Consider the following 23,062-nt stretch of genomic DNA (forward strand, 5'->3'; position numbering starts at 1 on the left):
GAAATACTACTTCAAACCCACTAGGGTGGCTACAATCAAAAAGATAAATAATAACAACGGTTAGCAGGGATGTGGAGAAACTGGAACCCTCAGACACTGCAGTAGGATACACAATGGTACAGTCACTTTGGAAAATGATCTGACAGATCATCAACAGGATAAACAGAGTTGACATATGACCCAGCAATGCCATTCTCAGGTATACACCCCAAAGAACTGAAAACATATATCCATGTAAGAAGTTTGTATAGGAATATTCAAAGCAACATGGATCGTAATAGCCAAAAAGTGGCAACAATTCGTATGTCCATTGAATGAATGGACACCTGTTGAATGAATAAAGAAAGTGTGGTATAACCTTGTAAGGGAATATTATTCAGCAGTAAAAAGGAACAAACCATCGTTACATGTTACAGCACGGGTGAACTTCAGGAACATAATGCAAGGTGAAAGAAGCAGGTACGAAAGACCACATACTGTATGATTCCACTTATGTGACATATTCAGAAAAGGCAAATCTCTAGAGACAGAAAACAGATTAGTAATGACCTGGGACTCGGGGTAGAAATGGGAATTACAGCAAATGCGCTCTAGGGATCTCTGGGGATGATGGAAACGTTCTAAAGCTGGATGGTGATGGGAGTTCCCATTGTGGCTCAGCAGAAATGCATCTGACTACAATCCTTGAGGATGCAGGTTCCATCCCTGGCCTTGCTCAGTGGGTTAAGGATCCATTGTTGCCGTGAGCTGTGGCATAGGTTGCAGATGCGGCTCAAATCTGGCGTTGCTGTGGCTGTGGCGTAGGCCGGCGGCTACAGCTCCAATCTGACCCCTAGCCTGGGAACCTCCATATGCCATGGATATGGTCCTAAAAAGACAATAATAATAATAATAATAAAGCTGGATGGTGATGATAGTTGCACAACTCTATAAAGTTATTAAACATCTGTAAGCCACACTCTTAAACTAGGTTAATTTCATGGAGGTAATTTATACTTCAATAAATATTTTTTAAACATGTGCTTGATAATCTCTCCCTTTGGACTAATTTCCTCTCATTTAATCACTTGGAAAACTAACTCACCCTCCAAAATTCATCTCATCTGGGAAGCTTTTTTCAGTGTTTTCCCAAAGCAGAATTAGTACCTACTTTGCTCCACCTGCTACCTTCACATACCTTATTATTGTCCTCGGTACACTGCAATACATTTATTTCCCCCTCTTGCTCCTCTGTGCTCCTTAGGAGAAGAGAGTAACATGCTTGGTGTACATTAGGCACTCAATAAGTGCTTGGTTGATGAATGAATAAATGAACGAATGTTCAAGAAATAATTCAACTATCAAACCATTTTGGATACCTACTATGTACAAAATACTTCAGAAAGATAGAATGTGGAAGTTTAGTCAAAGTGACCTAATGATAGAAAATAGTCCCCCACTGTTTTTTTTTTTTTTTTTTTGAGTGCTTATGATGCACCAATTCCTTTATCTTGTTTAATTCTCCTAGCTACTCTAAAGGGTTTCGTGATCTCCATTTCAGAGATTAGAAAGTTGGGGTTAAAAAGTCCCCAGCAGCACTGCTAGTATGTCATGAACCCAGGATTCTCACCCAAGCCAGTGTTCCAGTCACTGCTACAGCCTCTCCTTAAAAATGAAACAATAGTGTTTTCTTCTAAGGGCTTATAAAGCAGTGCCTTTATTAGGACGTTATTTTAATTGTTGTATTTCAATGGTCTGAATATGTCTAGAAAATGTTTGGTTTTTTACTGCGTTTTGTACTGCCAGTAATTGCATGATTTGCTAAAACATTTATACTGTGTCAAGATATATAGAAAATAATTATCATATTGTATGGAATTATACTATTCTGTTCTTTCCAATCTTATTTGTTCAAGCTCTTTATTATAAACACTTCCCTAGAGAGGCCCAAGAGGTGATATATTATTATCCTAGCATCTTATTAAGTTGCATTGTTATTTGTAATGGAAACAAAGATTTCTGTGTTCTCTTTTGGACATAACAGATGTTTATGATATCACAAAAGTAATCTTTCTATGTAATAATTTTAATGAAAAAAAATAGCAGCTATCCACCTAAGGCAACAACCATATGAACAGTTCAACTGACTGAAAGCCTACTTGCCTAAAGGTTTTAAATCATATTCATGCTGTCTCAAAAATTAGAGACTCGACACTAAAAAAAATCTGAAAAGATTTTTGGTGATCAGAGGATTATCTAATTAGGATAAAATATATAAACCCTCCTGAAATTTAAAGAATAAAAAACTAAATCTTTTTTTTTTTTAAAGCACTGGGAATTATATCTAGTCACTTATGATGGAGTATGATAATGTGAGAAAAAAAATCTATACATGTATGTGTAACTGGGTCATCATGCTGTACAGTAGAAAATTGACAGAACACTGTAAACCAGCTATAATGAAAAAATAAAAATCACTATGTAAAAAAAAAAATCCTAAAAAAAAGAAACAACATTTTTATTAAAAAACTAAAAACTAAGGAGTTCCCACCGTGGCTCAGCGGTTAACGAACCCAACGAGCATCCAAAAGGATGTAGGTTTGATCCCTGGCCTTGCTCAGTGGGTTAAGGATCCAGCATTGCTGCGGTGTAGGTCACAGATGTGGCTCGGATCCAGCATTGCTGTGGCTGTGGTGCAGGCTGGCGGCTACAGACCCCTAGGCTGGGAACCTCCATATGCAATGGTTGTAGCCCTAAAAAGATGAAAGACAAAAAAACCCCTAAGAACTAAAAGTCATGGGGTTCATCCAACTCCAACCCACCCAACTTCGCGCCCAGAGGATCTCCCTCTGGACCCCTGGTACTCAAGCGTGGCCTGCAGCCAGCAGCATCAGCACGACCCAGGAGCTCCTCAGAAACGCCAAATCTCAGACCTCGCCTCCTACTTACTGAGTCATAATCTGCGTTTTCACAGAGCCCTGCAGATGCTTCTGCCCCTGACTTGGAAGCATTGCTCTGGCGTGCACGCTTCTGCCGGTCTCTGCCTGGCTCCCCCCAAATCCGGCAGATCCCACTTGGAACATCACCTCTCTCCCGCCACAGCCATTCACAATCCCACCATCCTCAATTATTCCTCGCCCTAAATTCCACGGCCTAAACCACCTCCCACCCCCTTCCCTTCTCTTCTGCCCTCACTCCCTGCACTTCTCCCTCTCGCTTTCTTCCTTTCGGTTTATTATCGCTCTCCCTCCACTTAAGAGTAAGCACGTGGGTGCGAACATGGAGTTGTCTTGGGCCCTGCTTTATGACCTTCCAGAACACAGCCTGGGTGTAGCAGGTGCTCAATAGATATGTGATGAATGAATGAATGACGGTTATCAAAAGATGATCTGCTTACAAGCCCCAGCAATAATGAAAATTGCACTTTCCCACCTGCTTCCCCAGTGGGCTATTTCCCACAATCTCCTGACCAATACCAAGGACTCAGAGTATTTACATACACCTATTTTTACACATAACATTTTCACTGGTAAAAATGTCCACATGAGTCTATTTCCAGAGTTCTACACAAAAATCTCCAAAGAGGTATCTGAATATGAGTGTAAACATAAAGAAATGCACTAATTTCTCCAAGTCGCAAAGAAAAAAAAAATCAGTCTTATTTCCATAGCACAGTGTTAGCAAAATAAGCCAGCTCCAAGGCAATATACTTTAAATTTCTAATAGAGTCATGTATTACCTTAAGGGTTACAGGTGATGCTGAAAGTTTTCTCTTTGGCTTCCTCATGTGTAAAAAGAGCAGGGCTATTTCTAGGTAGGCGTCTCTTATCAACCTAAAATGATACAGAATTGCACGTATTAGATGGCCTTACCAGTCAGAATCATTTTGCATCATGTGCCAACAATTTCTGAGTGAATGGGAGGTAAAAAAGCAAACCCAGCATCTGTTCCAAACTTACCCTCTTTTCACAGCATTTTTGGCTTAAACTCTGGCGACTTCCTCCCTACTGATATTGGAAGCTCTTTTTTTTTTTTTTTTTTGTGGGTTGTTTTTTGTTTTTTTTGCCTTTTGTTTTTTGTTTTGCTTTGGATGCGCCTGAGGAAGTTCCTGGGCCAGGGATGGACCCCAAGCCACAGGAGTGACAATGCCAAATCCTTAACGGCTAGGCCACCAAGGAACTCTGGAAGCTCTTGAAGAAAGCTGAGCATTCTACCACGTCCTGTTCTGGCAATACTCCATGCCATGACTATGACGAAGCCCAGCATCAGGACTTTTCTGGAATATTCCAGTACACGAGGCTCTAGTGAAGTGAGATCAAGACTCGAGGAAACAGCCTTGAACATCAGGCCTCTCCCTCTACCTTCTGACAGTAATTAAATTTGAAAGAGATATACAGAGTTATGCTAAAAGCTAGGGTTCAGTATGGGTTAGGTCTGCATATTTATTCACTATCAAATCTGTCAGGGGGAGCCATATAGATCAGTGCAATTGTAATAATCTTAGCTTAGTCTCCATCTTCAGGTGACTTCTGTACAGAACTGAACTGGCCAGTCTTAGAACTGCTGAACCAGGGTGATCACCCACATAAATCCCTTTTATACCTAATGTCACATCTCCTGGAGGACCCTGTATCCTGGAACTGACAAGAGATCCATCTGAGTAGAGATGAGAAGTGATTTACAAGCCCTTGTGTCACCATGGTAACCGCCATCACCAACCATCACTGTAAATGAGGCCTTGGGTCAGAACCACAAGCAACAAGCTTGAAAAGGAAGTCAGTGAACCTGTTGGGCAAAGGATCACAGTGAACTAGCCCTGCCATGGGAAGAGGGTCTCCCAGTCACTCCAGCCTTAAATACTCAATGTACCACAAGCCCAACACGGGCTCAAACCAAAACACAGGTTGTTATGACAATGGAAAGATCTTTTTTTTTTTTTTACCTTGAGTTTTGATCATGTCTCAGGCTCAGTTGTATAGCTTCAAATAAACTCTTAAGTTGCAAAATTGGAGATTTCTCTTCCATCAGCATTTGACATTCTATTTTGCCTGAAAGAAGAAAAAGATACATAAAGACTTTTTTTTTTCCTTTCCTATCACATAGAACTTCAGGACAAATATTTTATGCTGGAAATTCAGAAAACTGGATATTCTGTCTCTTTTGTCCACCCACCTCTTGTTTCTTGCTGGAAGGTAAGCCCATGGAGAAAGAGCTGTTGCTTCCTCCCCCAGAAGGATCAAGCTCCTCCTGCCTCCTTTCGCTTTCTTATCATCCTTATTTTTCTCTCCATTTTCTTACCTCGTGCTCCCTCTTTCTCCTGCAGCACATTCTCTTTTGCTACATTCATTTCCTTCTTTCCTCTGCTTCCACTGCAGATAGCATCGAAAATATGTTTGCTTAAAAAAGAAATCCAGAGTTCCCATTGTGGCTCAGTGGTTAACGAACCCAACTAGGAACCATGAGGTTGCAGGTTCAATCCCTGGCCTCGCTCAGTGGGTTAAGGATCCAGCTTTGCCATGAGCTGTGGTGTAGGTCACAGATGTGACTCGGATCTGGCGTTGCTGTGGCTCTGGCGTAGGCCAGTGGCTACAGCTCTGATTAGACCCCTAGCCTGGGAATCTCCATATGCTGCAGGTGCGGCCCTAGAAAAGGCAAAAAGACCAAAAAAAAAAAAAAAAAATCCTAGAAAGTCAGCAAATGCTTGAATACCAGCATAGGTGATGCAAATACTCCAGTTCTCACACAGCTCCCACCCCTCATGGTGAGCTGCGGTTTCCAAATGCAAGAGGTGGTACTTCTGTATCAGGAAGGGCAGGAAAGTGAAATCATACAATCACTGTAAAAAAAGGATTCACAGCTTCCATGCAGCATGTGGACAGGGCACAGAATCACCTAGCATTAAGTTCACGGCCGAGCATTAATAGCTGCTGAGTTAGGGAAAGTCATTTACCCAGACGGCACCTCATCTGTCAACCAGGAATGGTCTTACTTACCCTGTAGCGCTGTTTTAAGAACTGGCAATAGGAGATGTAAACACTGATTCTAGTATCTAGCAGATGCTCAAAACAAAAGCAACTGCCGTCATCACTTTTCTCATGGCTAAAATGGCCACAATAAAGTAATATGAATATGTTACGCCAACGTGTGTTGTACCTGAGCTACTTAATGTAATTTAAATGGGTATGTATCTTTTATAGAAATTAGCTAACATGCCTAGGTAAGTAATGAAATTGTGCATAAAATATATCTTCCAAGCTTTTTTTTTTATGTCTTTTTAGGGCCGCACCCAGGCATATGGAGGTTCCCAGGCTAGGGGTTGAATCAGAGCTACACCTGCCGGCCTACACCACAGCCACAGCAAGGCAGGATCCAAGCCTCGTCTGTGACCTACACCACAGCTCACAGCAATGCCAGGTCCTTAACCCACCAAGCGAAGCCAGGAATTGAACCCGTGCCTTCATGGATACTAATAGGGTTCGTTGCTGCTGAGCCACAACGGGAACTCCCTAACCATTAAGTAACATTATTTATAACTAAATGGCTGATGCTGAGATTTTTAAGTCAAACAGGAAACTCTGCATAAGGAAGGTCAATTACAATGATAAAAGAAATGAAAATGGGCCATGCTTTTTTTTTTTTTTTTTTTTTTTTTGTCTTTTTGCTATTTCTTTGGGCCGCTCCCGCGGCATATGGAGGTTCCCAGGCTAGGGGTCGAATCAGAGCTGTAGCCACCGGCCTACGCCAGAGCCACAGCAACGCGGGATCCGAGCTGCATCTGCAACCCACACCACAGCTCACGGCAACGCCGGATCCCCAACCCACTGAGCAAGGGCAGGGACCGAACCCGCAACCTCATAGTTCCTAGTCGGATTCGTTAACCACTGCGCCACAACGGGAACTCCGACCATGCTTTTCCTTCCTAAATATCAGCTGGGGCTAAGCAGTGTTCTCCTTATCCAAAACTGACTTTGGCAGAGATACCAAGGTGTTGGTCATCACCAAGCCCTTTGTAAAGTCAGGGCTTTACATTATATTTTTTATAATCCGTGACCAGATTTTTAAGGAGCCTTTTGGTAACTGGGAAAAAACAACTCCACAAACTTCATCTCAGTTCTGACCCCCAATGCATCTTACCTTTCTGAAAACAGATTTCAGCTTCTACCTCATGCTCTTCTGCTCCTGATGTCTTAGCAAGCTTCAGAGCGACTTCAAAAAGGTGAAGGGCGGGTAACCACTTCGAGGGATCCCTCCTTTTACTCGTATATGTTTGCTTGGCCACTGTATGCCCTAAAAGAAAGACAGTGGGATGAAGAAGGAACAGGAGATGCCCAGATACTCATAACAAACCTCCGCGGTAACTGACTTCTTCCACAGTAAGTAGAGTGAAAAACTTGGGTGGGGGGGGTACTCCATTTTTGACATGGATTAAATGCTTCAAAGAAACTCAACACCCAAATATTTCAATGAACTATAAACAATAGCCCTTTGAAACTTTGTCTTTGATAAATGTCAACATTTCCTCATTTTTAAAATGAGGGATAATCTCTCAAGTCTCTTTCAGTTCTCCAATTTCCTAAGGCTCCAACTTTTGTGTCCCTAAGATGAGGTTGTTCGCAGGGAACCTCTGGAAGTTTTATGAAGTTTTATGGTGTTCTCAATAAAATGTGCACATATGAATAGGCAGTAATTTCTATTCAGCTCTACAGTGGTTGCCTGTATTGCATATTCTGTCATCCCAACTAGTTGGCAAGCCCATTATGGACAAAGACCACCTGCCGCCTTTCTTGTGTGGTCCCCTCACTACTTAATATAATGAAGGATTGTTATATTACTGAAGAGACATTAGATTTAATCTCTGTCACCTCAAAGGCAGACAGAAAGGCATTCATTCAACAAATATTTCCCAAGTGCTTACTTAGGTGCTGAATAAGAAATGAGAAAAGTCATCTTTCCTGTTGGGGTGCAGTGGAAACAAATCTGACTAGTATCCATAAGGAGGCAGGCTGGATCCCTGGCTTCTCTCAGAGGGTCAGGGATCCGGCATTGCCGTGAGCTGTGGTGTAGGTTGCCGACTCGGCTCAGATCCTGCGTGGCTGTGGCTGTGGAGTAGACCAGCAGCTGTAGCTCTGATTCAACTCCTAGCCTGGGAACTTCCATATGCTGTAGTTGCAGCCCTAAAAAGCCAAAAAAAAAAAAAAAAAAAAAAAAAAGAAAAGAGAAAGAAAGTGAAAAATAAGAGCTAAGATTCATTGAGTAGTTCCTACATGCCAGGTACCATCCCAAGTACTCAAGTATCATCTCATGTAATCCTCCCAACTCTGAGTGGATACACTACGTTCATTTTACAGAGGAAAAACCACCACATAGCTTAAGTAACTTACTCAGTCACATGAAGAGTAAATAGCAGAGCTGTGATCTCAACCAAGGCAGTCTGGCTCTAGGGCCCATACCCTGAACTATAACACTGCAGTGACCCCTTAAGGGAGTGATGATGGGGCTTAGTGTTTAACAGGGGCAGCCAGTCAGGCAAACAAAATACTGTGTCCCTGACTGTATGGCAGTGAAAACACAGGACACTGTGGTAGCAGGCTGTAGGGGCCCTGACCCAGACCTGGGAAAGGTCAGGGTCGCCTACCCAGAGAACGCAGCTGTCAAGGCCAGCAGCTGATGACTGCCCTATCTTTTGGGAATTTTAAAGAAGAAAAATGTTAGAATAAAGAGTAAAAGGCAACTGGGGGAAATACTGCATTGTTAGAACACTTTAAGAGGCACAGGAGAAGAGTATCAACAGAAAGGCAGTGTAGGACTGCAGAATGATGCAGCTGCCGGGTTCCCTGCTGAAAGGCTGCGTGCTAGCCGGTCATTGATGCTACCATGTCATCTGACCCTCTGAATATGTCCCGACACGCCTCTGGGCCTTGAGGCAGCAGAACTAGAAAATACCCGGGGTCCTTTCAAGTTCGGAAATTTTTAAATCCAAGATGCCACGCCCTAGAAAGAGTTTGCAAGAAATCTAGGGCTTTTTGCAGACGTTCAGTGCAGGAATGTCCTGTGTGAACGGGAGGAGGGGGAGATCAGTATCTTTCTCCCTCTTGCTCTCCTGTCTGGGGAGAAGTTACAGAGTCCTTCCTCTGGTCAAGGCAGGATGGAAGGAGCACTTTGGCAAGAAAATGGAGATGCGGACACTGAAGCCTTCCTTGTAGGGAGCTCCTGGGAAGGAAAGAGGCCTGGCGTGGAAGAGTAAGAATAGCTGGCCGACCCCTACGAAGCTCTTAGAACAAACTAGGTGCCCTTCTAAACGTGGTGCACGTTCCACTCACGTCTTCCCAGTGAGACTGGGACGTTTCTCACACGCATCTCACGGGAACGGAAACTGAAGCACAGAGAAGTTGACTGACTCCCTTGAGGGAACAGGACCAGCATCCTTTCTCCCAAATGCAAGTTTTAAACCCCAACAGTTGCCAACGGTGATTAGATCACAGGCAAGAAGGATACGCTGATGCCCTTGTCCAGTACAACGTCTCATCTCCATACCCTTGGATGCCTTGCTCATTGTTCCAAACTAAGTGTCACGTCTCTTCGTGTCATTGAGGCGCTTATAAACATGCAAAGATGTCCTGTACACATAGACATCTTTATTATATCGTAATAATATATAATATTATTACGATATAATAAAGTACTAATGTATAATAGTGGAATTGTTTCTAGATTTTTGATAAAATCAGAAAAAGAATCATTACAGAAGTTACTGACTTTCCTCTGTCTTTCCCTAACTGGATAATGGCTTCTTTGAAGGCAAAGATATTTCTACTCACCGGCATTATTCTTAAAACTTTTTTCACTTATATTACATAATCCATAATCTACTTTTTCACCTAATAGGGAAGCTTTAGGTTCAGTCATTCATGGGAAAAATAATCTTAAACACCCATGATGCTTATTTCTTTGTCTTATAAGCTCAAACTGCCTTTTTCTGTAAGAGGCCTTCACAAAGGAAAAAGAAAGTTGTTTTAAGTGGCTCTATTCCTGCGATGCAATCTATACGATCACTATAAAGGAAAACTTGTCGAGAAAGCATCAAATCAGATGATTTTATGCTTCATAATATTGAAGTGCTCCTTTTTGCAATAAACATCAACTCTGTGAAAAAGACGTTGTGAAACTGATGTTGTTTTGACAGAAAAGCTGCTTTGGGTTTTGTTCTTTAAGTTGGTATTTAATATAATCTAACAGAAAGCAAGCTGTTCTGCTTCAAGTGAGTCTAAAAAACAGCAGCGGAATTGCCACCGAGTGGTGACACATCTTCAGGATTAGCAAGGCAGCAACGCAGAGAATACATTCGATTCAACACAGTCTGTGCAATTTAACACAGTCTGTCCTTTCAGCTCTTGTAGGATTCCAATCTACAGACAGAATACAACAAATTGTGGACTGAGAATGCAGAAAAAGAGCTCTGATGGGCTCAGTGACCTGGAAGGAATTCTACAGGTCCGCTAAGCCAGCCTCCTTTCATAAATGAGGAAACTCATAATATGAAGGCGAACTGATTACCTATGGTAATAAAATTCACATCCGATGCTGCTGCTGATAATCACGAAACAATAACAACACTAATCATGATGGGAAGGAGCCGGAGTGGCATAAGGGGAAAGATACCGGCCAGGTGGTGGTGTGAGCACTGCTGCCCTCCCTTCCCCACTCTGGTCCAATCATCAGCATGTCCTGAGCTGAGCAACTGCTGGTACAGCAGGCACATGGGTCCCAAGAGGTGAGAGGTACGGTTTTAAAATGTGGGTTTGATTATTATTCAGGTATGACAAGGTCAGGGGGTCAGGAGAAGAGTGCCCCTGAAAAGACAGTTTGCTGCTACGGCTCCCAAGAGGAGGGGGCACACCACCACCACGCCATGCAGGGCCCCACAGGGAAGAACCAGGGTCGGTTAGGAGGCAGGAGGATCAAGGAGAAAATGTCAGAGCCTTTATTGTGCTTTTTGTGGGAAGGGGTGGGGTTTAGGGTTGGCCAGTTTGGAAAATTTCAGTGGGTTCTGCTAATGGTCTGACACCCGTCGCTGGGGTGACTGGGACAGGGGAACGGTGGTCCTGAGGTTAAGAGCCCAGCAAAGGACAATAAAAGAGCTCAATAAAGGTTTGGGGTGTGGGCCTCAGACTATCTGGTTTGCAAAGGAAAGGCACCCTCACAGGAGAGGGCTTTGCTAATCTAGGAACTGGCTGTCCTTGGGAGAGAAATCCCCTCCCCGGTCAGCAAGGCCCCAGATGTCACAGCATCAGAAATACATCTTTTAAAAGGTTAATACAGGTTAGAACAGAGAGCTGTTCCCAAGATTTTCTGCCCTCTCAGCCAGACAAGAACCTTGAAGCTAGAGGCAGGCAGCTTTGAGTTAGAGATCGGAGACAGTGCCCTGGCCAGAGCTTGAAATAATGTCTGTGAGCTCCTCAGAAGGGCTCCTGGAAGGAGCAACACTGGCTGGTTTCTCCATGGTTTACAAGGAGCTAGAAGCCTGCAGCTTACTGGCCTACCTGCTCCAATCAGCTCCCCTCCCTGCTAGCTCCAGTCTATTCGCCAATCTATTTAGCTAGCAGCCAAGGTAATTTTTGAAACATAAACTGTCCCCTGCTTTTCCCCTCCCATTAGGCTGCCTCTAGCCCACTCTGCTCTGGTTGTACCGGTCTCCTTGCAACTCTGGAGCATTTCAAGCTTGTCCTGACCTCAGGGCTTACAACTTATTATTCCCTCTGCCTCTACTACGCATGCATGACTCCACCATGCATACGCATCATAGCACTTAGCACTCAGAGTTAAATACCACCTCCCCAGAGAGGCCTTCCCCAATTATTCCACTTATACAGGCACCCCTCCCTTTGCCATTCAGCAAATCTTTATCAGCAAATGTTATCCACAGCTTTTACAACACTTATTCAATTTATAATTATATAACATATATGTAATTCATCATATATAAGCTTCCTATATCTTTGTTGATTTATTTTCTAGTCATTACCAAATACACACTTTATATACTATTTATTGTATTAAATTTTATGTTATAAACATTTATAAATATTAAATAAATATTAACATATTTTATATAATATTTATTAATATGATAAATGATATAATTTGCATTCCTATATGATTTGTTGAGTTGTTTATTTCTGTTTCCCAGGATAAAAGCAGGAACTACATCTGGGTTTTTTGGTTTGTTTTGGGTTTTTTTTTTTTGCTTTTTAGGGCCACACCTGCAGCATATGGAAGTTCCCAGGCTAGAGGTAGAACGAGAGAGCTGCACTTGCCAGCCACAGCCACAGCCACAGCCACGGCAACCCTGGACCCTTAACCCACTGATTGAGGCCAGGGATAGAACCTGCATCCTCATGGATACCAGCTGGGTTCGTAACCCACTGAGCCACAAGAAGAATTCTGAACTACATCTGCTTTAAGGTCCACTATCTTCTCAGGATCTCACACACAGGCTGGCACATGGTAAGTGATCAGAAACTATTTGTTAAATCAATAAAACCTGGGTACTCATAAGTATTGCCCACATAAACGCACTCACGTGATAGTCTTGCCTGAAAATAACTTAAACTTTTTCATCATTGACTTGAATGAGATATATGCTTAAATATTCTTACCAATTCTCATTTTTGTTTTGGCCAGTAACATGACATGAGGAAGATAGATATTTTTCAAAGGCAGTAATGGACTTGCATAGTCCATGTTTGATAAAGGAAATTCAATGGTTTCTCCAAAAGTCAGCATCTGAAAAGGAAACACTGTAAGGAGTAATTAACGAGTGTGACCTGCAATAAGGCAAAGTAGGGGACACAAAAGCTCTCTCACCTGTTCAATAAGAATGTTGTGAGACTGAGTCAACAAACACAATTTTTCTGTTTTTGAAGAGGGAGTTTCCTTGAATTTCTCAGCTTTTGTTAAGTCATCCAGCAAAAGCATGCTTCTCACCAGGGTTAAGTGAGATCGAGGAGAAATAAACTCATGTCCTTCAAGCAACTGTATTATGTCCTATTAAAATAAAATTATTCCATGTAAGAGTACCATTTACAATTCACTGAATTAAGAGCTGCCCATGTTGACTGTTAAACATTCAGTACCTACTTCTCTCCTTTTATTCTAACCGGAGTACTTTGGCAAGTAGCAGCGTGAATGAGGTTTCTTTCCTACCTGAAGGTTTTTTCTGATGTCTGCTTTTAAATGCTTTTCTTGTAGGCCAATGATCACAGCTTGCATCAGCAATTCAGCCTGTAGCTCCCTGTCGCCTGCACTTTTTGCCTCCACACACATGGCATTGATGAGGCTCATGTAATCTGTTACATCATCTTCTAAAATAAACAAATATAATTACTGAAAATGTACTGAGAAAGTAAGAAATTGTGTATGGGTAATATCCTCAACGTTTACCCCAGGAATACTGTATGATACTGTACAAGAACAGGAAGGTGTAAAGAAAGAAAAGTGACTCTACCTGAAACATTGCAAATACATGGGTGACTTGGGTGGAGGGGGGAGTACTTTATTCAAATGCTGCAAAGGTAATAATGAATTGCATGAAACAATTTGGGATATGGGTAGAGATGGGCGAATAGATAGGCTTATATAGAGATAATTATTCATCACTGCAAGAACTACCACACGTGCTGGGCTGTGATCTAAGAACTTTACACATTTAAGCCATTTATTTCTTAAAATAATTCTATGAAGTAGAATTATTTGCATTTTACAGAAGAGGAAACTGAGGCATAGGGGGATTAAGAGAGTTGGCCAAGATCACACAGCAAGGAAGTGGTAGACAGAGCACTTGAACTCAAGGCGGGCTGGCTTTGGGATCCGCACCGTGGACCCCTGCACTGTGCTGCCTTCCCAGACGGCAGGAAGATTTGTGCATTAGGATTTTAAAATCCCCCTGCCTGCTTTGCATACGTCACTAACATATGTGCCATTTTCAGTGACAAAATGATTATTCTCATTTAATAACCTGAATTTTTAGTCTGAAAACAGATTAAGCTAGAGTTATAAAATGTTAACTGCTAATAATAAAACTCATCCCAATAAAATCTGTTACCTAAATAAAATTAAATTTTGTGAAAACTGTGATTAAAGAGAGAGAATACTTGTACCTTTCACGATTCCAATGCCACGAATCTGTGCAACGAACGCAGTCACCAATGCTAAGCGGCACCTCAACCATAGGTGAATGTTGAAATATTCTCGAGAATTTAGGGAAGTGGGATCTAAAAACTCATTATCATCTTCATGTTCAGCGGCCTAAACAATATTAAAATGATGGGTATCTTTCCATTAAAAAATGTCCGTGTTCCAGCCTAATGCTAAGTATAACATAAATTAAGGGAAACACTGATGTCATCTAACACCATTAAACTTTTGATTTCAGAAATTATTCTTGAACATTCTATAGAACATAAACATACACAAGAAACAAAGGATAAAATAAAAATAAAAATAAAAATAAAATAAAATAAAATAAATCACCCATCATCCCATGGTCCTCTGTTAACATTTTGGTAAACTGCCTTGCAGTGTTTTTGGTTTTCTCTGTATACAACTGCTGAAAACCAGTTTTGCAGACTGAATTTTTCATGGCAAATTATATAATTAGCAGTTTCTATATCTTCAAAAATTTTGTGTCCATCATTTTAAAGGCTGAAAAATAATCAATAAAGCTGGCTTATATCTGTTGAGTGTTTATTATGTGCCAGGCACTGTGCTCCCTGCTTTATACACATTATCTCATGCAATACTCCTGACAAGCTCAGGAGGGGGTATTATTATCTCCATTTTACAGACGGGAGAAGCAAAGCCCAGGAGGGTTAACTATCTACTTAAACACCAGCATGTTTTGGCACAGGTTGGGATTCAAGCTTGCATCTTTCTGAATCTAGAGCCCACAGTCTTAATCTACTGTTACGCTGCTGTATTCCGCTCACATCCCAAACAGGTAATTGATTTATCATCTTCATTATTACACTGCAAACGGGTGGCCAATGTTCAGAGCTACTGGGAAGGAGGTGACAAGGGAACTTTTCCAGGAGCAATCAATCTTAGGCACTCCACCTAGAACAAGGCCCATTTGTTTTTTGGCTTTTGTTTTTTTGTCTTTTTTGCCTTTTCTAGGGCCACTCCCGAGGCATATGGAGGTTCCCAGGCTAGGGGTCACATCGGAGCTGTAGCTACAGACCTACGCAAGAGCCACAGTAAAGCAGGATCTGAGCCGTGTCTGCAACCTACACCACAGCTCACGGCAATGCCGGATCCTTAATCCACTGAGCAAGGCCAGGGATCGAACCCGCAACCTCATGGTTCCTAGTCGGATTCATTAACCACTGAGCCGTGACAGGAACTCCATGGCCCATTTGTTCTAGGAATTTATCTGTCTATCTACGCTATCTATCTCTGACAGCTCATTATCACCAACCAATCAGCAACACCTGCCATCATGGGGCTGTGGCCTGGGCTAGGTAGGGGCTGGCATGTGACAGACAGGTGGGGCGCAGAGGAGGAGGGTGCGCCATTCCTGGGACCAGGGTAAGTGAACAGAGACCCCAGGCTGGATGGTGATTAGAATGGGCACAGCAAGTACTCGGGGAGTCTAGTATTTAGATTAGAAATACAGAAAAGATACCATACCAAATACCTACCTATATTCTTGTTGCTCTTGAAAAGCCAAGTCATTCTTAATCTAAATCCAGGTTTCTCAACCTCAGCACTACTGACATTTTGGGCCAGATTATTGTTGGCGGGGGGGACTATCCGGTCCATTATAGGATGTTTAGAAACATCCCTGGCCTCTACTCAGTGGATGTCATTAGCACCCCCTCCAGTTAGGACAACCAAAGCGTCCCCAGTCGCTGTAAAATGGCCCCCAACTGACAAATACTGCCCTAAGTAAAATTTCAGAACCAGGTTGCCTTTTAGCATTTATATTGCTTTAATACAGTACAAAATGAGTCCATTAGTTCTGCTTTCTGTAATGACATTAGAGATCTGCAATTTCATTAGTAAAGCTTAAAATGAGCAAGGAATTCTATGCGGGAATCTTTATATGTTAACCCTAAACAACCCTATATTATTAAATTACTTGGTCTAATCAAAGTTCAGTGAAATCTCAAAGAATGTGTGACACCAGCTGTCAAACGTTTTTAGAGCTTAAATGCAGAAGAGGGAGTTCCCGTCGTGGCTCAGTGGTAAACGAATCCGACTAGGAACCATGAGGTTGTGGGTTCAATCCCTGGCCTTGCTCAGTGGGTTAAGGATCTGGTGTTGCCGTGACCTGTGATGTAGGTTGCTGACGTGGCTCGGATCCCAAGGTGCTGAGGCTCTGGCGAAGGCTGGCAGCCGTAGCTCTGATTCGACCCCTAGCCTGGGAACCTCCCTATGCCACGGGTGCGGTCCTAAAAAGACCAAAAAAAAAAAAAAAAGCAGAAGAGTCAGACTATGAGAAATCCAAGGCAGGAAACAACACAGGTGTTAACACAGGTAATGCCAAAGAAGAAATGAAATCAAAAGTGAAATGAAGCTTAAGTCTTGGGAAACAACTCTATTTACTAGCGACATCAGACCTGAGATACTAGAATGATATTATCTGGTGGGACTTCAGTGACCATCACATCTAATTCCATCCATTCCCAAATGAGATGACATTTTTGAAACAACAAAAAAAAAAAAACAAAAAAACCAAAAACCCAACAACTTAAGGAACTTGCCCAAGGTACCTCAGGTAATAAATTAGCATCCATTGGGCTTAAACACAGATTTTTTTTTTTTTTTTTTACTCTGAATACGATGTGTTTTTTCTACTTTATCCCTTGTTTCATTCACATAATTAGACAGTCTCCTCACATGCCAATAGTTTTTCCATAATAAGAATTGCAAGGATAAACATTAAATTCATACATACATAACCTCCTGTGTCATCTTCTACTACCTTCTTTTTAAAAAGTTTTGAATCCTGGAGAAGTTTAAGTGTGGAGAATAGGATCGCGGCACTAAAACAGAGAATAGACGTTAAGTGTTACTGGTATGACATCTGCGGCATTTATGTGTTATGTCCTAAGTCTCGTCCTCCAGAAAAAAACCTCCCCACACTCCCACCCACTCCCCAAACTGCTGCCCTTCTGCAGGACCTAAGAGCTCTCGGGCCTTAACCATAAGGCAGCACTTACCATACTATTGAATTGCCTGTAAATTGCTCTATAGTTTGTCTCAGCTAATTTATCTTACGTCCTGCTGAAATCTAGCATCCAGTGGCTGGGATACAATAGAAGCCAAAGATACTTTTTTTTTTTTGTTGTTGTTGTTGTTGTTGTTGTTGTGGCTATTTCTTGGGCCGCTCCCACGGCATATGGAGGTTCCCAGGCTAGGGGTCCAATCGGAGCTGTAGCCACCGGCCTACGCCAGAGCCACAGCAACGCGGGATCCCAGCCGCGTCTGCAACCTACACGGCTCACGGCAACGCCAGATCGTTAACCCACTGAGCAAGGCCAGGGACCGAACCCGCAACCTCATGGTTCCTAGTCGGATTCGTTAACCACTGTGCCACGACGGGAACTCCGAAAGATACTTTTAATGAAAATGAGTGACTAAAAGAAGAAATGAATGAATATATCCAAGATCTAAAACAAAATTTACCGAAAATCTCATTAATAAAATGAGCACATACATATTTTACATACATTAGAATGTGGCTTTCCAGTTTTTGGGCATCATAGAACTGTGTTGCTGAATGCTATACACTGGGAAATTCTCAAGAAAAATTATTGCTCAATCAGGATCTAGCAGTGCCAGGAGAGAAATATACTTAATTAAGAAAATAGAAGCCAGGACATAGGAATTCTCCTCACTTCCTATTGCTTGGTATGTACATTTTCCTTCACATTAAACTATCACATCCGGGGAGTTTCCGTTGTAGCGCAGTGGTTAACGAATCCGACTAGGAACCATGACGTTGCGGGTTCGTTCCCTGGCCTTGCTCAGTGGGTTAAGGGTCTGGCGTTGCTGTGAGCTGTGGTGTGGGTTGCAGACGCGGCTGGGATCCCGCGTTGCTGTGGCTCTGGCGTAGGCCGGTGGCTACACCTCCGATTAGACCCCTAGCCTGAGAACCTCCGTATGCCACAGGAGCCACTCAAGAAAAGGCAAAAAGACAAAAAAAAAAAATTATTATTATTATTTTTATTTTGCTTTTTAGGTTTGCACCTACGGCATATGGAGGTTCCCAGGCTAGGGGTTGAACCGGAGCTACAGCTTCCAGCCTACACCACAACCACAGCCACAGCAATGCAGGATCTGAGCTTCATCTGCAACCTACATGACAGCTCACAGTAAAGCCAGATCCCCAACCCACTGAGCAAGGTCAGGGGTTGAACCTGTATTCTCATGGATACTAGTCGGATTCGTTTCCACTGCACCCAACAGGAACTCCCAGCCTTAAGAATTACTGAGAACCCCCAAAGAGCTCCATCAATATTTATCATATTAGAAATTAAACTGAGAAATGTTTAAATCCATTAACATTTACCAATTCATTTAAAAATAGTAAACCCATTATATGTTAATATAAATAATGTGTTTTTATGGAAAACAACTATATTTTTATTTTTTTCTTTTTAGCGCTGCACCTGCAGCATGTGGAAGTTCCCAGGCTAGGGGTCAAATCAGAGCTGCAGCTGCCAGCCTACACCAGAGCCACAGCAATGTGGTATCTGAGCCATGTCTGTGACCTATGGTGCAGCTTGCAGCAATGCCAGATCCTTAACCCACTGAGCAATGCCAGGGATCAAACCTGTATCCTCACAAACTCTATGTTGGGTTCTTTTTTTTTTTTTGGTCTTTTTTGTTGTTGTTGTTGTTATTGTTGTTGCTATTTCTTGGGCCGCTCCCGCGGCATATGGAGGTTCCCAGGCTAGGGGTCCAATCGGAGCTATAGCCACCGGCCTACACCAGAGCCACAGCAACGCGGGATCCGAGCCGCGTCTGCAACCTACACCACAGCTCACGGCAACGCCAGATCGTTAACCCACTGAGCAAGGGCAGGGACCGAACCCGCAACCCTATGGTTCCTAGTCGGATTCGTTAACCACTGCGCTACGACGGGAACTCCTATGTTGGGTTCTTAACCCACTTAGCCACAACAGGAACTCCCCAAACAACTTTATTTTTCAAGACGATTTTTAAATTAGAATAATGGCACTAGTTTTTGCAAGTCTCTTTAATGTTTGGCTTAATAAGACAAAATCTACTTAATGGAAGACCCTCCTACCTGCTTCTGTGTTCTCTCTGCTGTGACAAAATGTTTTGGCTGAAGCATATGAAGACGATTAGGCCTCACACAGATAGTTATTAGACATGGGAGGAGTATTTTAATCGTCTCTTCTAGTATCTGTGAATATTCTTCCTTGAGACTACACCAACATGCAACAAATAATAGTTTCTTAAAGGTTTATTGCTGTGTGGAATCTAGTACCACACATTCGTGAACTCTGCCTACTCTGTAACTTGAAAACCTATCCATCTACCTTGTTCGACAGCATTTTGGAACATCACGCACTGGCCATTTGAAAAACATTAGCTCCCTGAGTTATACAGGTCCCCTGAATGCTGAAACATTTCATTACGTCATTTTCAGAAAAGGATGCCTGGTGACTTCACCCCAGTCGCATCAGAAAGATCTAAGCATTATAAAACCATCAAGCCCGTGGTGGCAAGCACATATATTCCCAAACTCCAATTTTCCTATGAAAGTTTAGATTTTATCATTGGCAGCAAACACTATTAGTTGTTTTCTTGGAAGCGGCATGTTCGTTTTGCTCATTTTCAATGAAATGCCTGTCAAATACCCAAGGCTGAATAATCATAGTCTGCCAGTTGTTTTTTTCAAATAAAAACGGCACTCCATGAGAAAAAAAAAACCAAAAAACAAAAAACAGCTTACACAGCTCTCTGTTCATTCGCACATGTACTCATCCTTCAGACAACTGTCAGGCTGTGATATGCAGTAGAAGTACTTTAGTATTTCCCATTTAGTATATTCCCATAGAATATTAAAAATATACTCAAGGGTAGCGATCTATAAATGTAACAGATTCTATTCCTTTATAAAAGGCATTCTTTTGTGCCTTTCATAAAAGGCAAAGTGAATGTGGCTTTTTTAAAACTGCAACTGTGAGGCAGTGAGGAAGAGAATGACTACTAGTTAGGTTTGTGCCACTGCTTTGATTCATAATGAACTGCCAGAAGTTTGCCCACTGCTGCTTGTGCAGCATCAGTGCAAATAACACAGTGAAGAAGGCAAATGATCTCTTAGTTTTATAAACTATCATAAAAATAGTTTACTATGTTATAAACAATTATAAAAATGTTCTGATCTTTGAGACACCCCCACCCCATCCCCCCAAAGGGTCTCAGGAACACCTAGAGATCTGAAGACCATATTTTGAGAATCACTGCTCAAACAGACTTTATGGATTTTATTGCTTTTTTTTTTTTCTGCTTTTTAGGGCTGCACCTGTGGCATACAGAGGTTCCCAGGCTAGGGGTCGAATCAGCGCTACAGCTGCTGGCCTACACCACAGCCACAGCAATGCCAGCACCGAGCCTCGGCTGTGACCTACACCACAGCTCATGGCAACGCCGGATCCTTAACCCACTGAGCGAGACCAGGGATGGAACCTGCAACCTCATGGTTCCTAATTAGATTCACTTCCATTGCGCTATGACAGGAACTCCTACCGGTTTTCATCAGTGCTTAGAAACAACAAAAATTATAAATTTCCCAAAACCTACAATGTCTCTAGCAGAAGATCAAATTTAGTTGTGGTTAATCATGGAATAGCCTTCAGTCAAGGCTCACACCGATGAGATGACAGTATGTTTCCAGTCAAAGCAAAGGGGGTGGGGGGGGAGTGGTCAGCTGAATGGATTTCTCCTTTGTAAAAGCTATAGGTGGGCTTCTCCTGTTTAAAGAGAATGGCTGTCTAAACGTTAAAACTCCGCTGCGATGCTGGAACCAGTTTAAAGGCTAATTTCTCAGAGTTTCTGTATTTCCTTGTCAGCGCCAATGTGGACCCCACAACTGCCAAGAGCACAGGTCTGAAGGACTGATTTCTCTTGGGTTACTCTCTTTCCATCAATCCTCAGAATAGGCAGCAGCTTCCTTGCTAGTCTCCAGAGATCATTCTGGAATCTCAAGCCAGGGAATAATTTTATCCTGTATAGCAGAAATGGAGAAGACTGGACCGGGATCCTATTCCACTGTGTACCAATTATATCAGAGCATTAAATGTGTCCTCTCAACTGGGTCATTTTCTTGAGCATATTTTCTCGCTCCCATCTCAAGAAAAATTGTCTTGACCCTACCTCTACTAACTGCTACCACCCTATTTTTCTACTCCCTTTTATAGTAAAACTCCTCAAAAGAATTATTTGTACTTGATTCATGAAATCACTCTGAGCATGATCTTTGCCCCATCACTTTCTAAAATGACCCCTGTCAAGGTCACCAGTGACCTCCACATTGGTACATCATCCAATGGTCAATTCTCTGCTCTCACCCTAACCCATTGGAACCTCTAGGCCCAGTTGACTGCTCCATTCTCCCTGATACACTGTCTTCACCTGGCTCTCATCATTGCACAATCTCTTGATGTCCTTCTATTTACTGGCCATTGCTTCTCAGTCTACTCTGCTGCTTCCTCCTTTTCTTCCCAGTCTCCTGCCAAATCAGCACTTAGTCCTTGGTCTTTTTCTTTCTTCCATTCACTCACATTCCCTAAGGAAGCGCATCCAGTTCAAAGGCTTTAAGAACTATCTATATTCTGAAGACTCTAAGACTATTTGACATCTTCGACTGTACCTCAAAGGGACATCTCAAGCTAAGCATGTCCAAAATATAACTCCTGATCTTTCCCCTAAATAAGCTATACCCCTGCAATCTGCCCCTTTTGGTTAAGGATAACTTCTTTTGTTACTCATCTCTCTCTTTTTTTTGCAACTCTATAGCCAATGCATCAGCAAATTCTAATGTCCTTACTTTTAAAATATATCCAGAATCCAATGACTTATCACTACCTTCATTGCTACCACCCTGGTCAGACCCACTAACATCTTCCTTCTTATCATAATAGCTTCCCCAATAGATCTCCCTGCCTTCAAACTCTTTCCCTCTTACAAGCAATCCTCAACCTCACAACCAGAGTCATCCCTTTGAAGGGAAAAATCAGAACGTGACATTCCTCTGCTCAAAATAATACAGTGACTCCCTACACTTTGCCAAAGTCTTCGCCCTGGCCAAAACCTGCCTCCCCAGCTAATTACTTCTTTGAACCCCTCTCTTAAAGCTCTGCCCTCACCCGCCCCACTCTAGCCACAAGAGACCCTGTGCTGTCCCTCAAACATGTTAGCAGGCATGTTCCCAAGACCTGCAATACTCCGTTTACAGGTATTTGCATTGATAACACCCACATTTATTAGTTCAGATGTCACCTCATCCATAAGGCCTACCCTGACTACCCCAAATTTGGTTCAGATGTCAAGACTGATGCCACATATATCAAGAGAATAGGAAAAGGTTTATTAGTCTCATAGTGAGGCTTTTCAGGAAGAGGAGGGCAGCCTCCCAGACAGGCTGAAAATGTCTTGAGAGAACAGAGAGAGGATTCTGGCTGGGGTTGACGGCTCTTAGTGGGTGGCACTGGCGTAAGGGTTTGCACCTATGCACCAGAGTCTATGTGGTTTAAACTTCCCTTCAGCACCAAAGGAGGGGCAAGGAGGTTTTCTTCTCTGTTTGCCCAGATGTGGGACAGAAGGAGAAGGGCGAATGGTAGGGCTGGAAAGCTGTCAGTTATCTCACATTTAAATGGAATCATGCTCTTTATTATAAGCACACAATTAAAAAAAATTTTTTTTTTGTCTTTTGTCTTTTTAGAGCCACACCCATAGCATGGAGGTGCCCAGGCTAGGGGTCTAATTGGAGCTGTTGCTGCTGGCCTATGCCAGAGCCACAGCAACACCAGATCCGAGCTGCATCTGAAGC

At 42.5% G+C, this 23,062-nt stretch overlaps 1 protein-coding gene across 14 annotated transcripts in view; it reads right to left on the reverse strand.

Annotated features, from left to right (window-relative positions):
• CFAP54 (cilia and flagella associated protein 54) overlaps nucleotides 1–23,062 on the reverse strand; it is a 312,009-nt gene that overhangs the window by 82,804 nt on the left and 206,143 nt on the right. For 8 of the 14 annotated variants that reach the window (XM_084957511.1, XM_084957516.1, XM_084957517.1 and 5 more), the window contains 8 exons: nucleotides 16,934–17,021; nucleotides 14,136–14,283; nucleotides 13,183–13,340; nucleotides 12,844–13,023; nucleotides 12,636–12,762; nucleotides 7,114–7,266; nucleotides 4,922–5,027; nucleotides 3,719–3,812 (listed from right to left, as the gene is read on the reverse strand). In XM_084957511.1, coding sequence (XP_084813637.1) covers nucleotides 3,719–3,812; nucleotides 4,922–5,027; nucleotides 7,114–7,266; nucleotides 12,636–12,762; nucleotides 12,844–13,023; nucleotides 13,183–13,340; nucleotides 14,136–14,283; nucleotides 16,934–17,021 — 1,054 coding nt within the window. Of the gene's footprint in view, nucleotides 1–3,718; nucleotides 3,813–4,921; nucleotides 5,028–7,113; nucleotides 7,267–12,635; nucleotides 12,777–12,843; nucleotides 13,024–13,182; nucleotides 13,341–14,135; nucleotides 14,284–16,933; nucleotides 17,022–23,062 lie in introns of all 14 variants that reach the window. The other 6 variants (XR_014804323.1, XR_014804320.1, XR_014804322.1 and 3 more) reach the window with 4 other exon arrangements.

The sequence above is a fragment of the Sus scrofa genome, chromosome 5, assembly GCF_054392235.1.
Source record: "Sus scrofa isolate SSC_HxYL_T2T_F1_AM1 chromosome 5, Sscrofa_HxYL_maternal_Yorkshire_Landrace_v2.0, whole genome shotgun sequence".
Lineage (NCBI taxonomy): Eukaryota > Metazoa > Chordata > Mammalia > Artiodactyla > Suidae > Sus > Sus scrofa.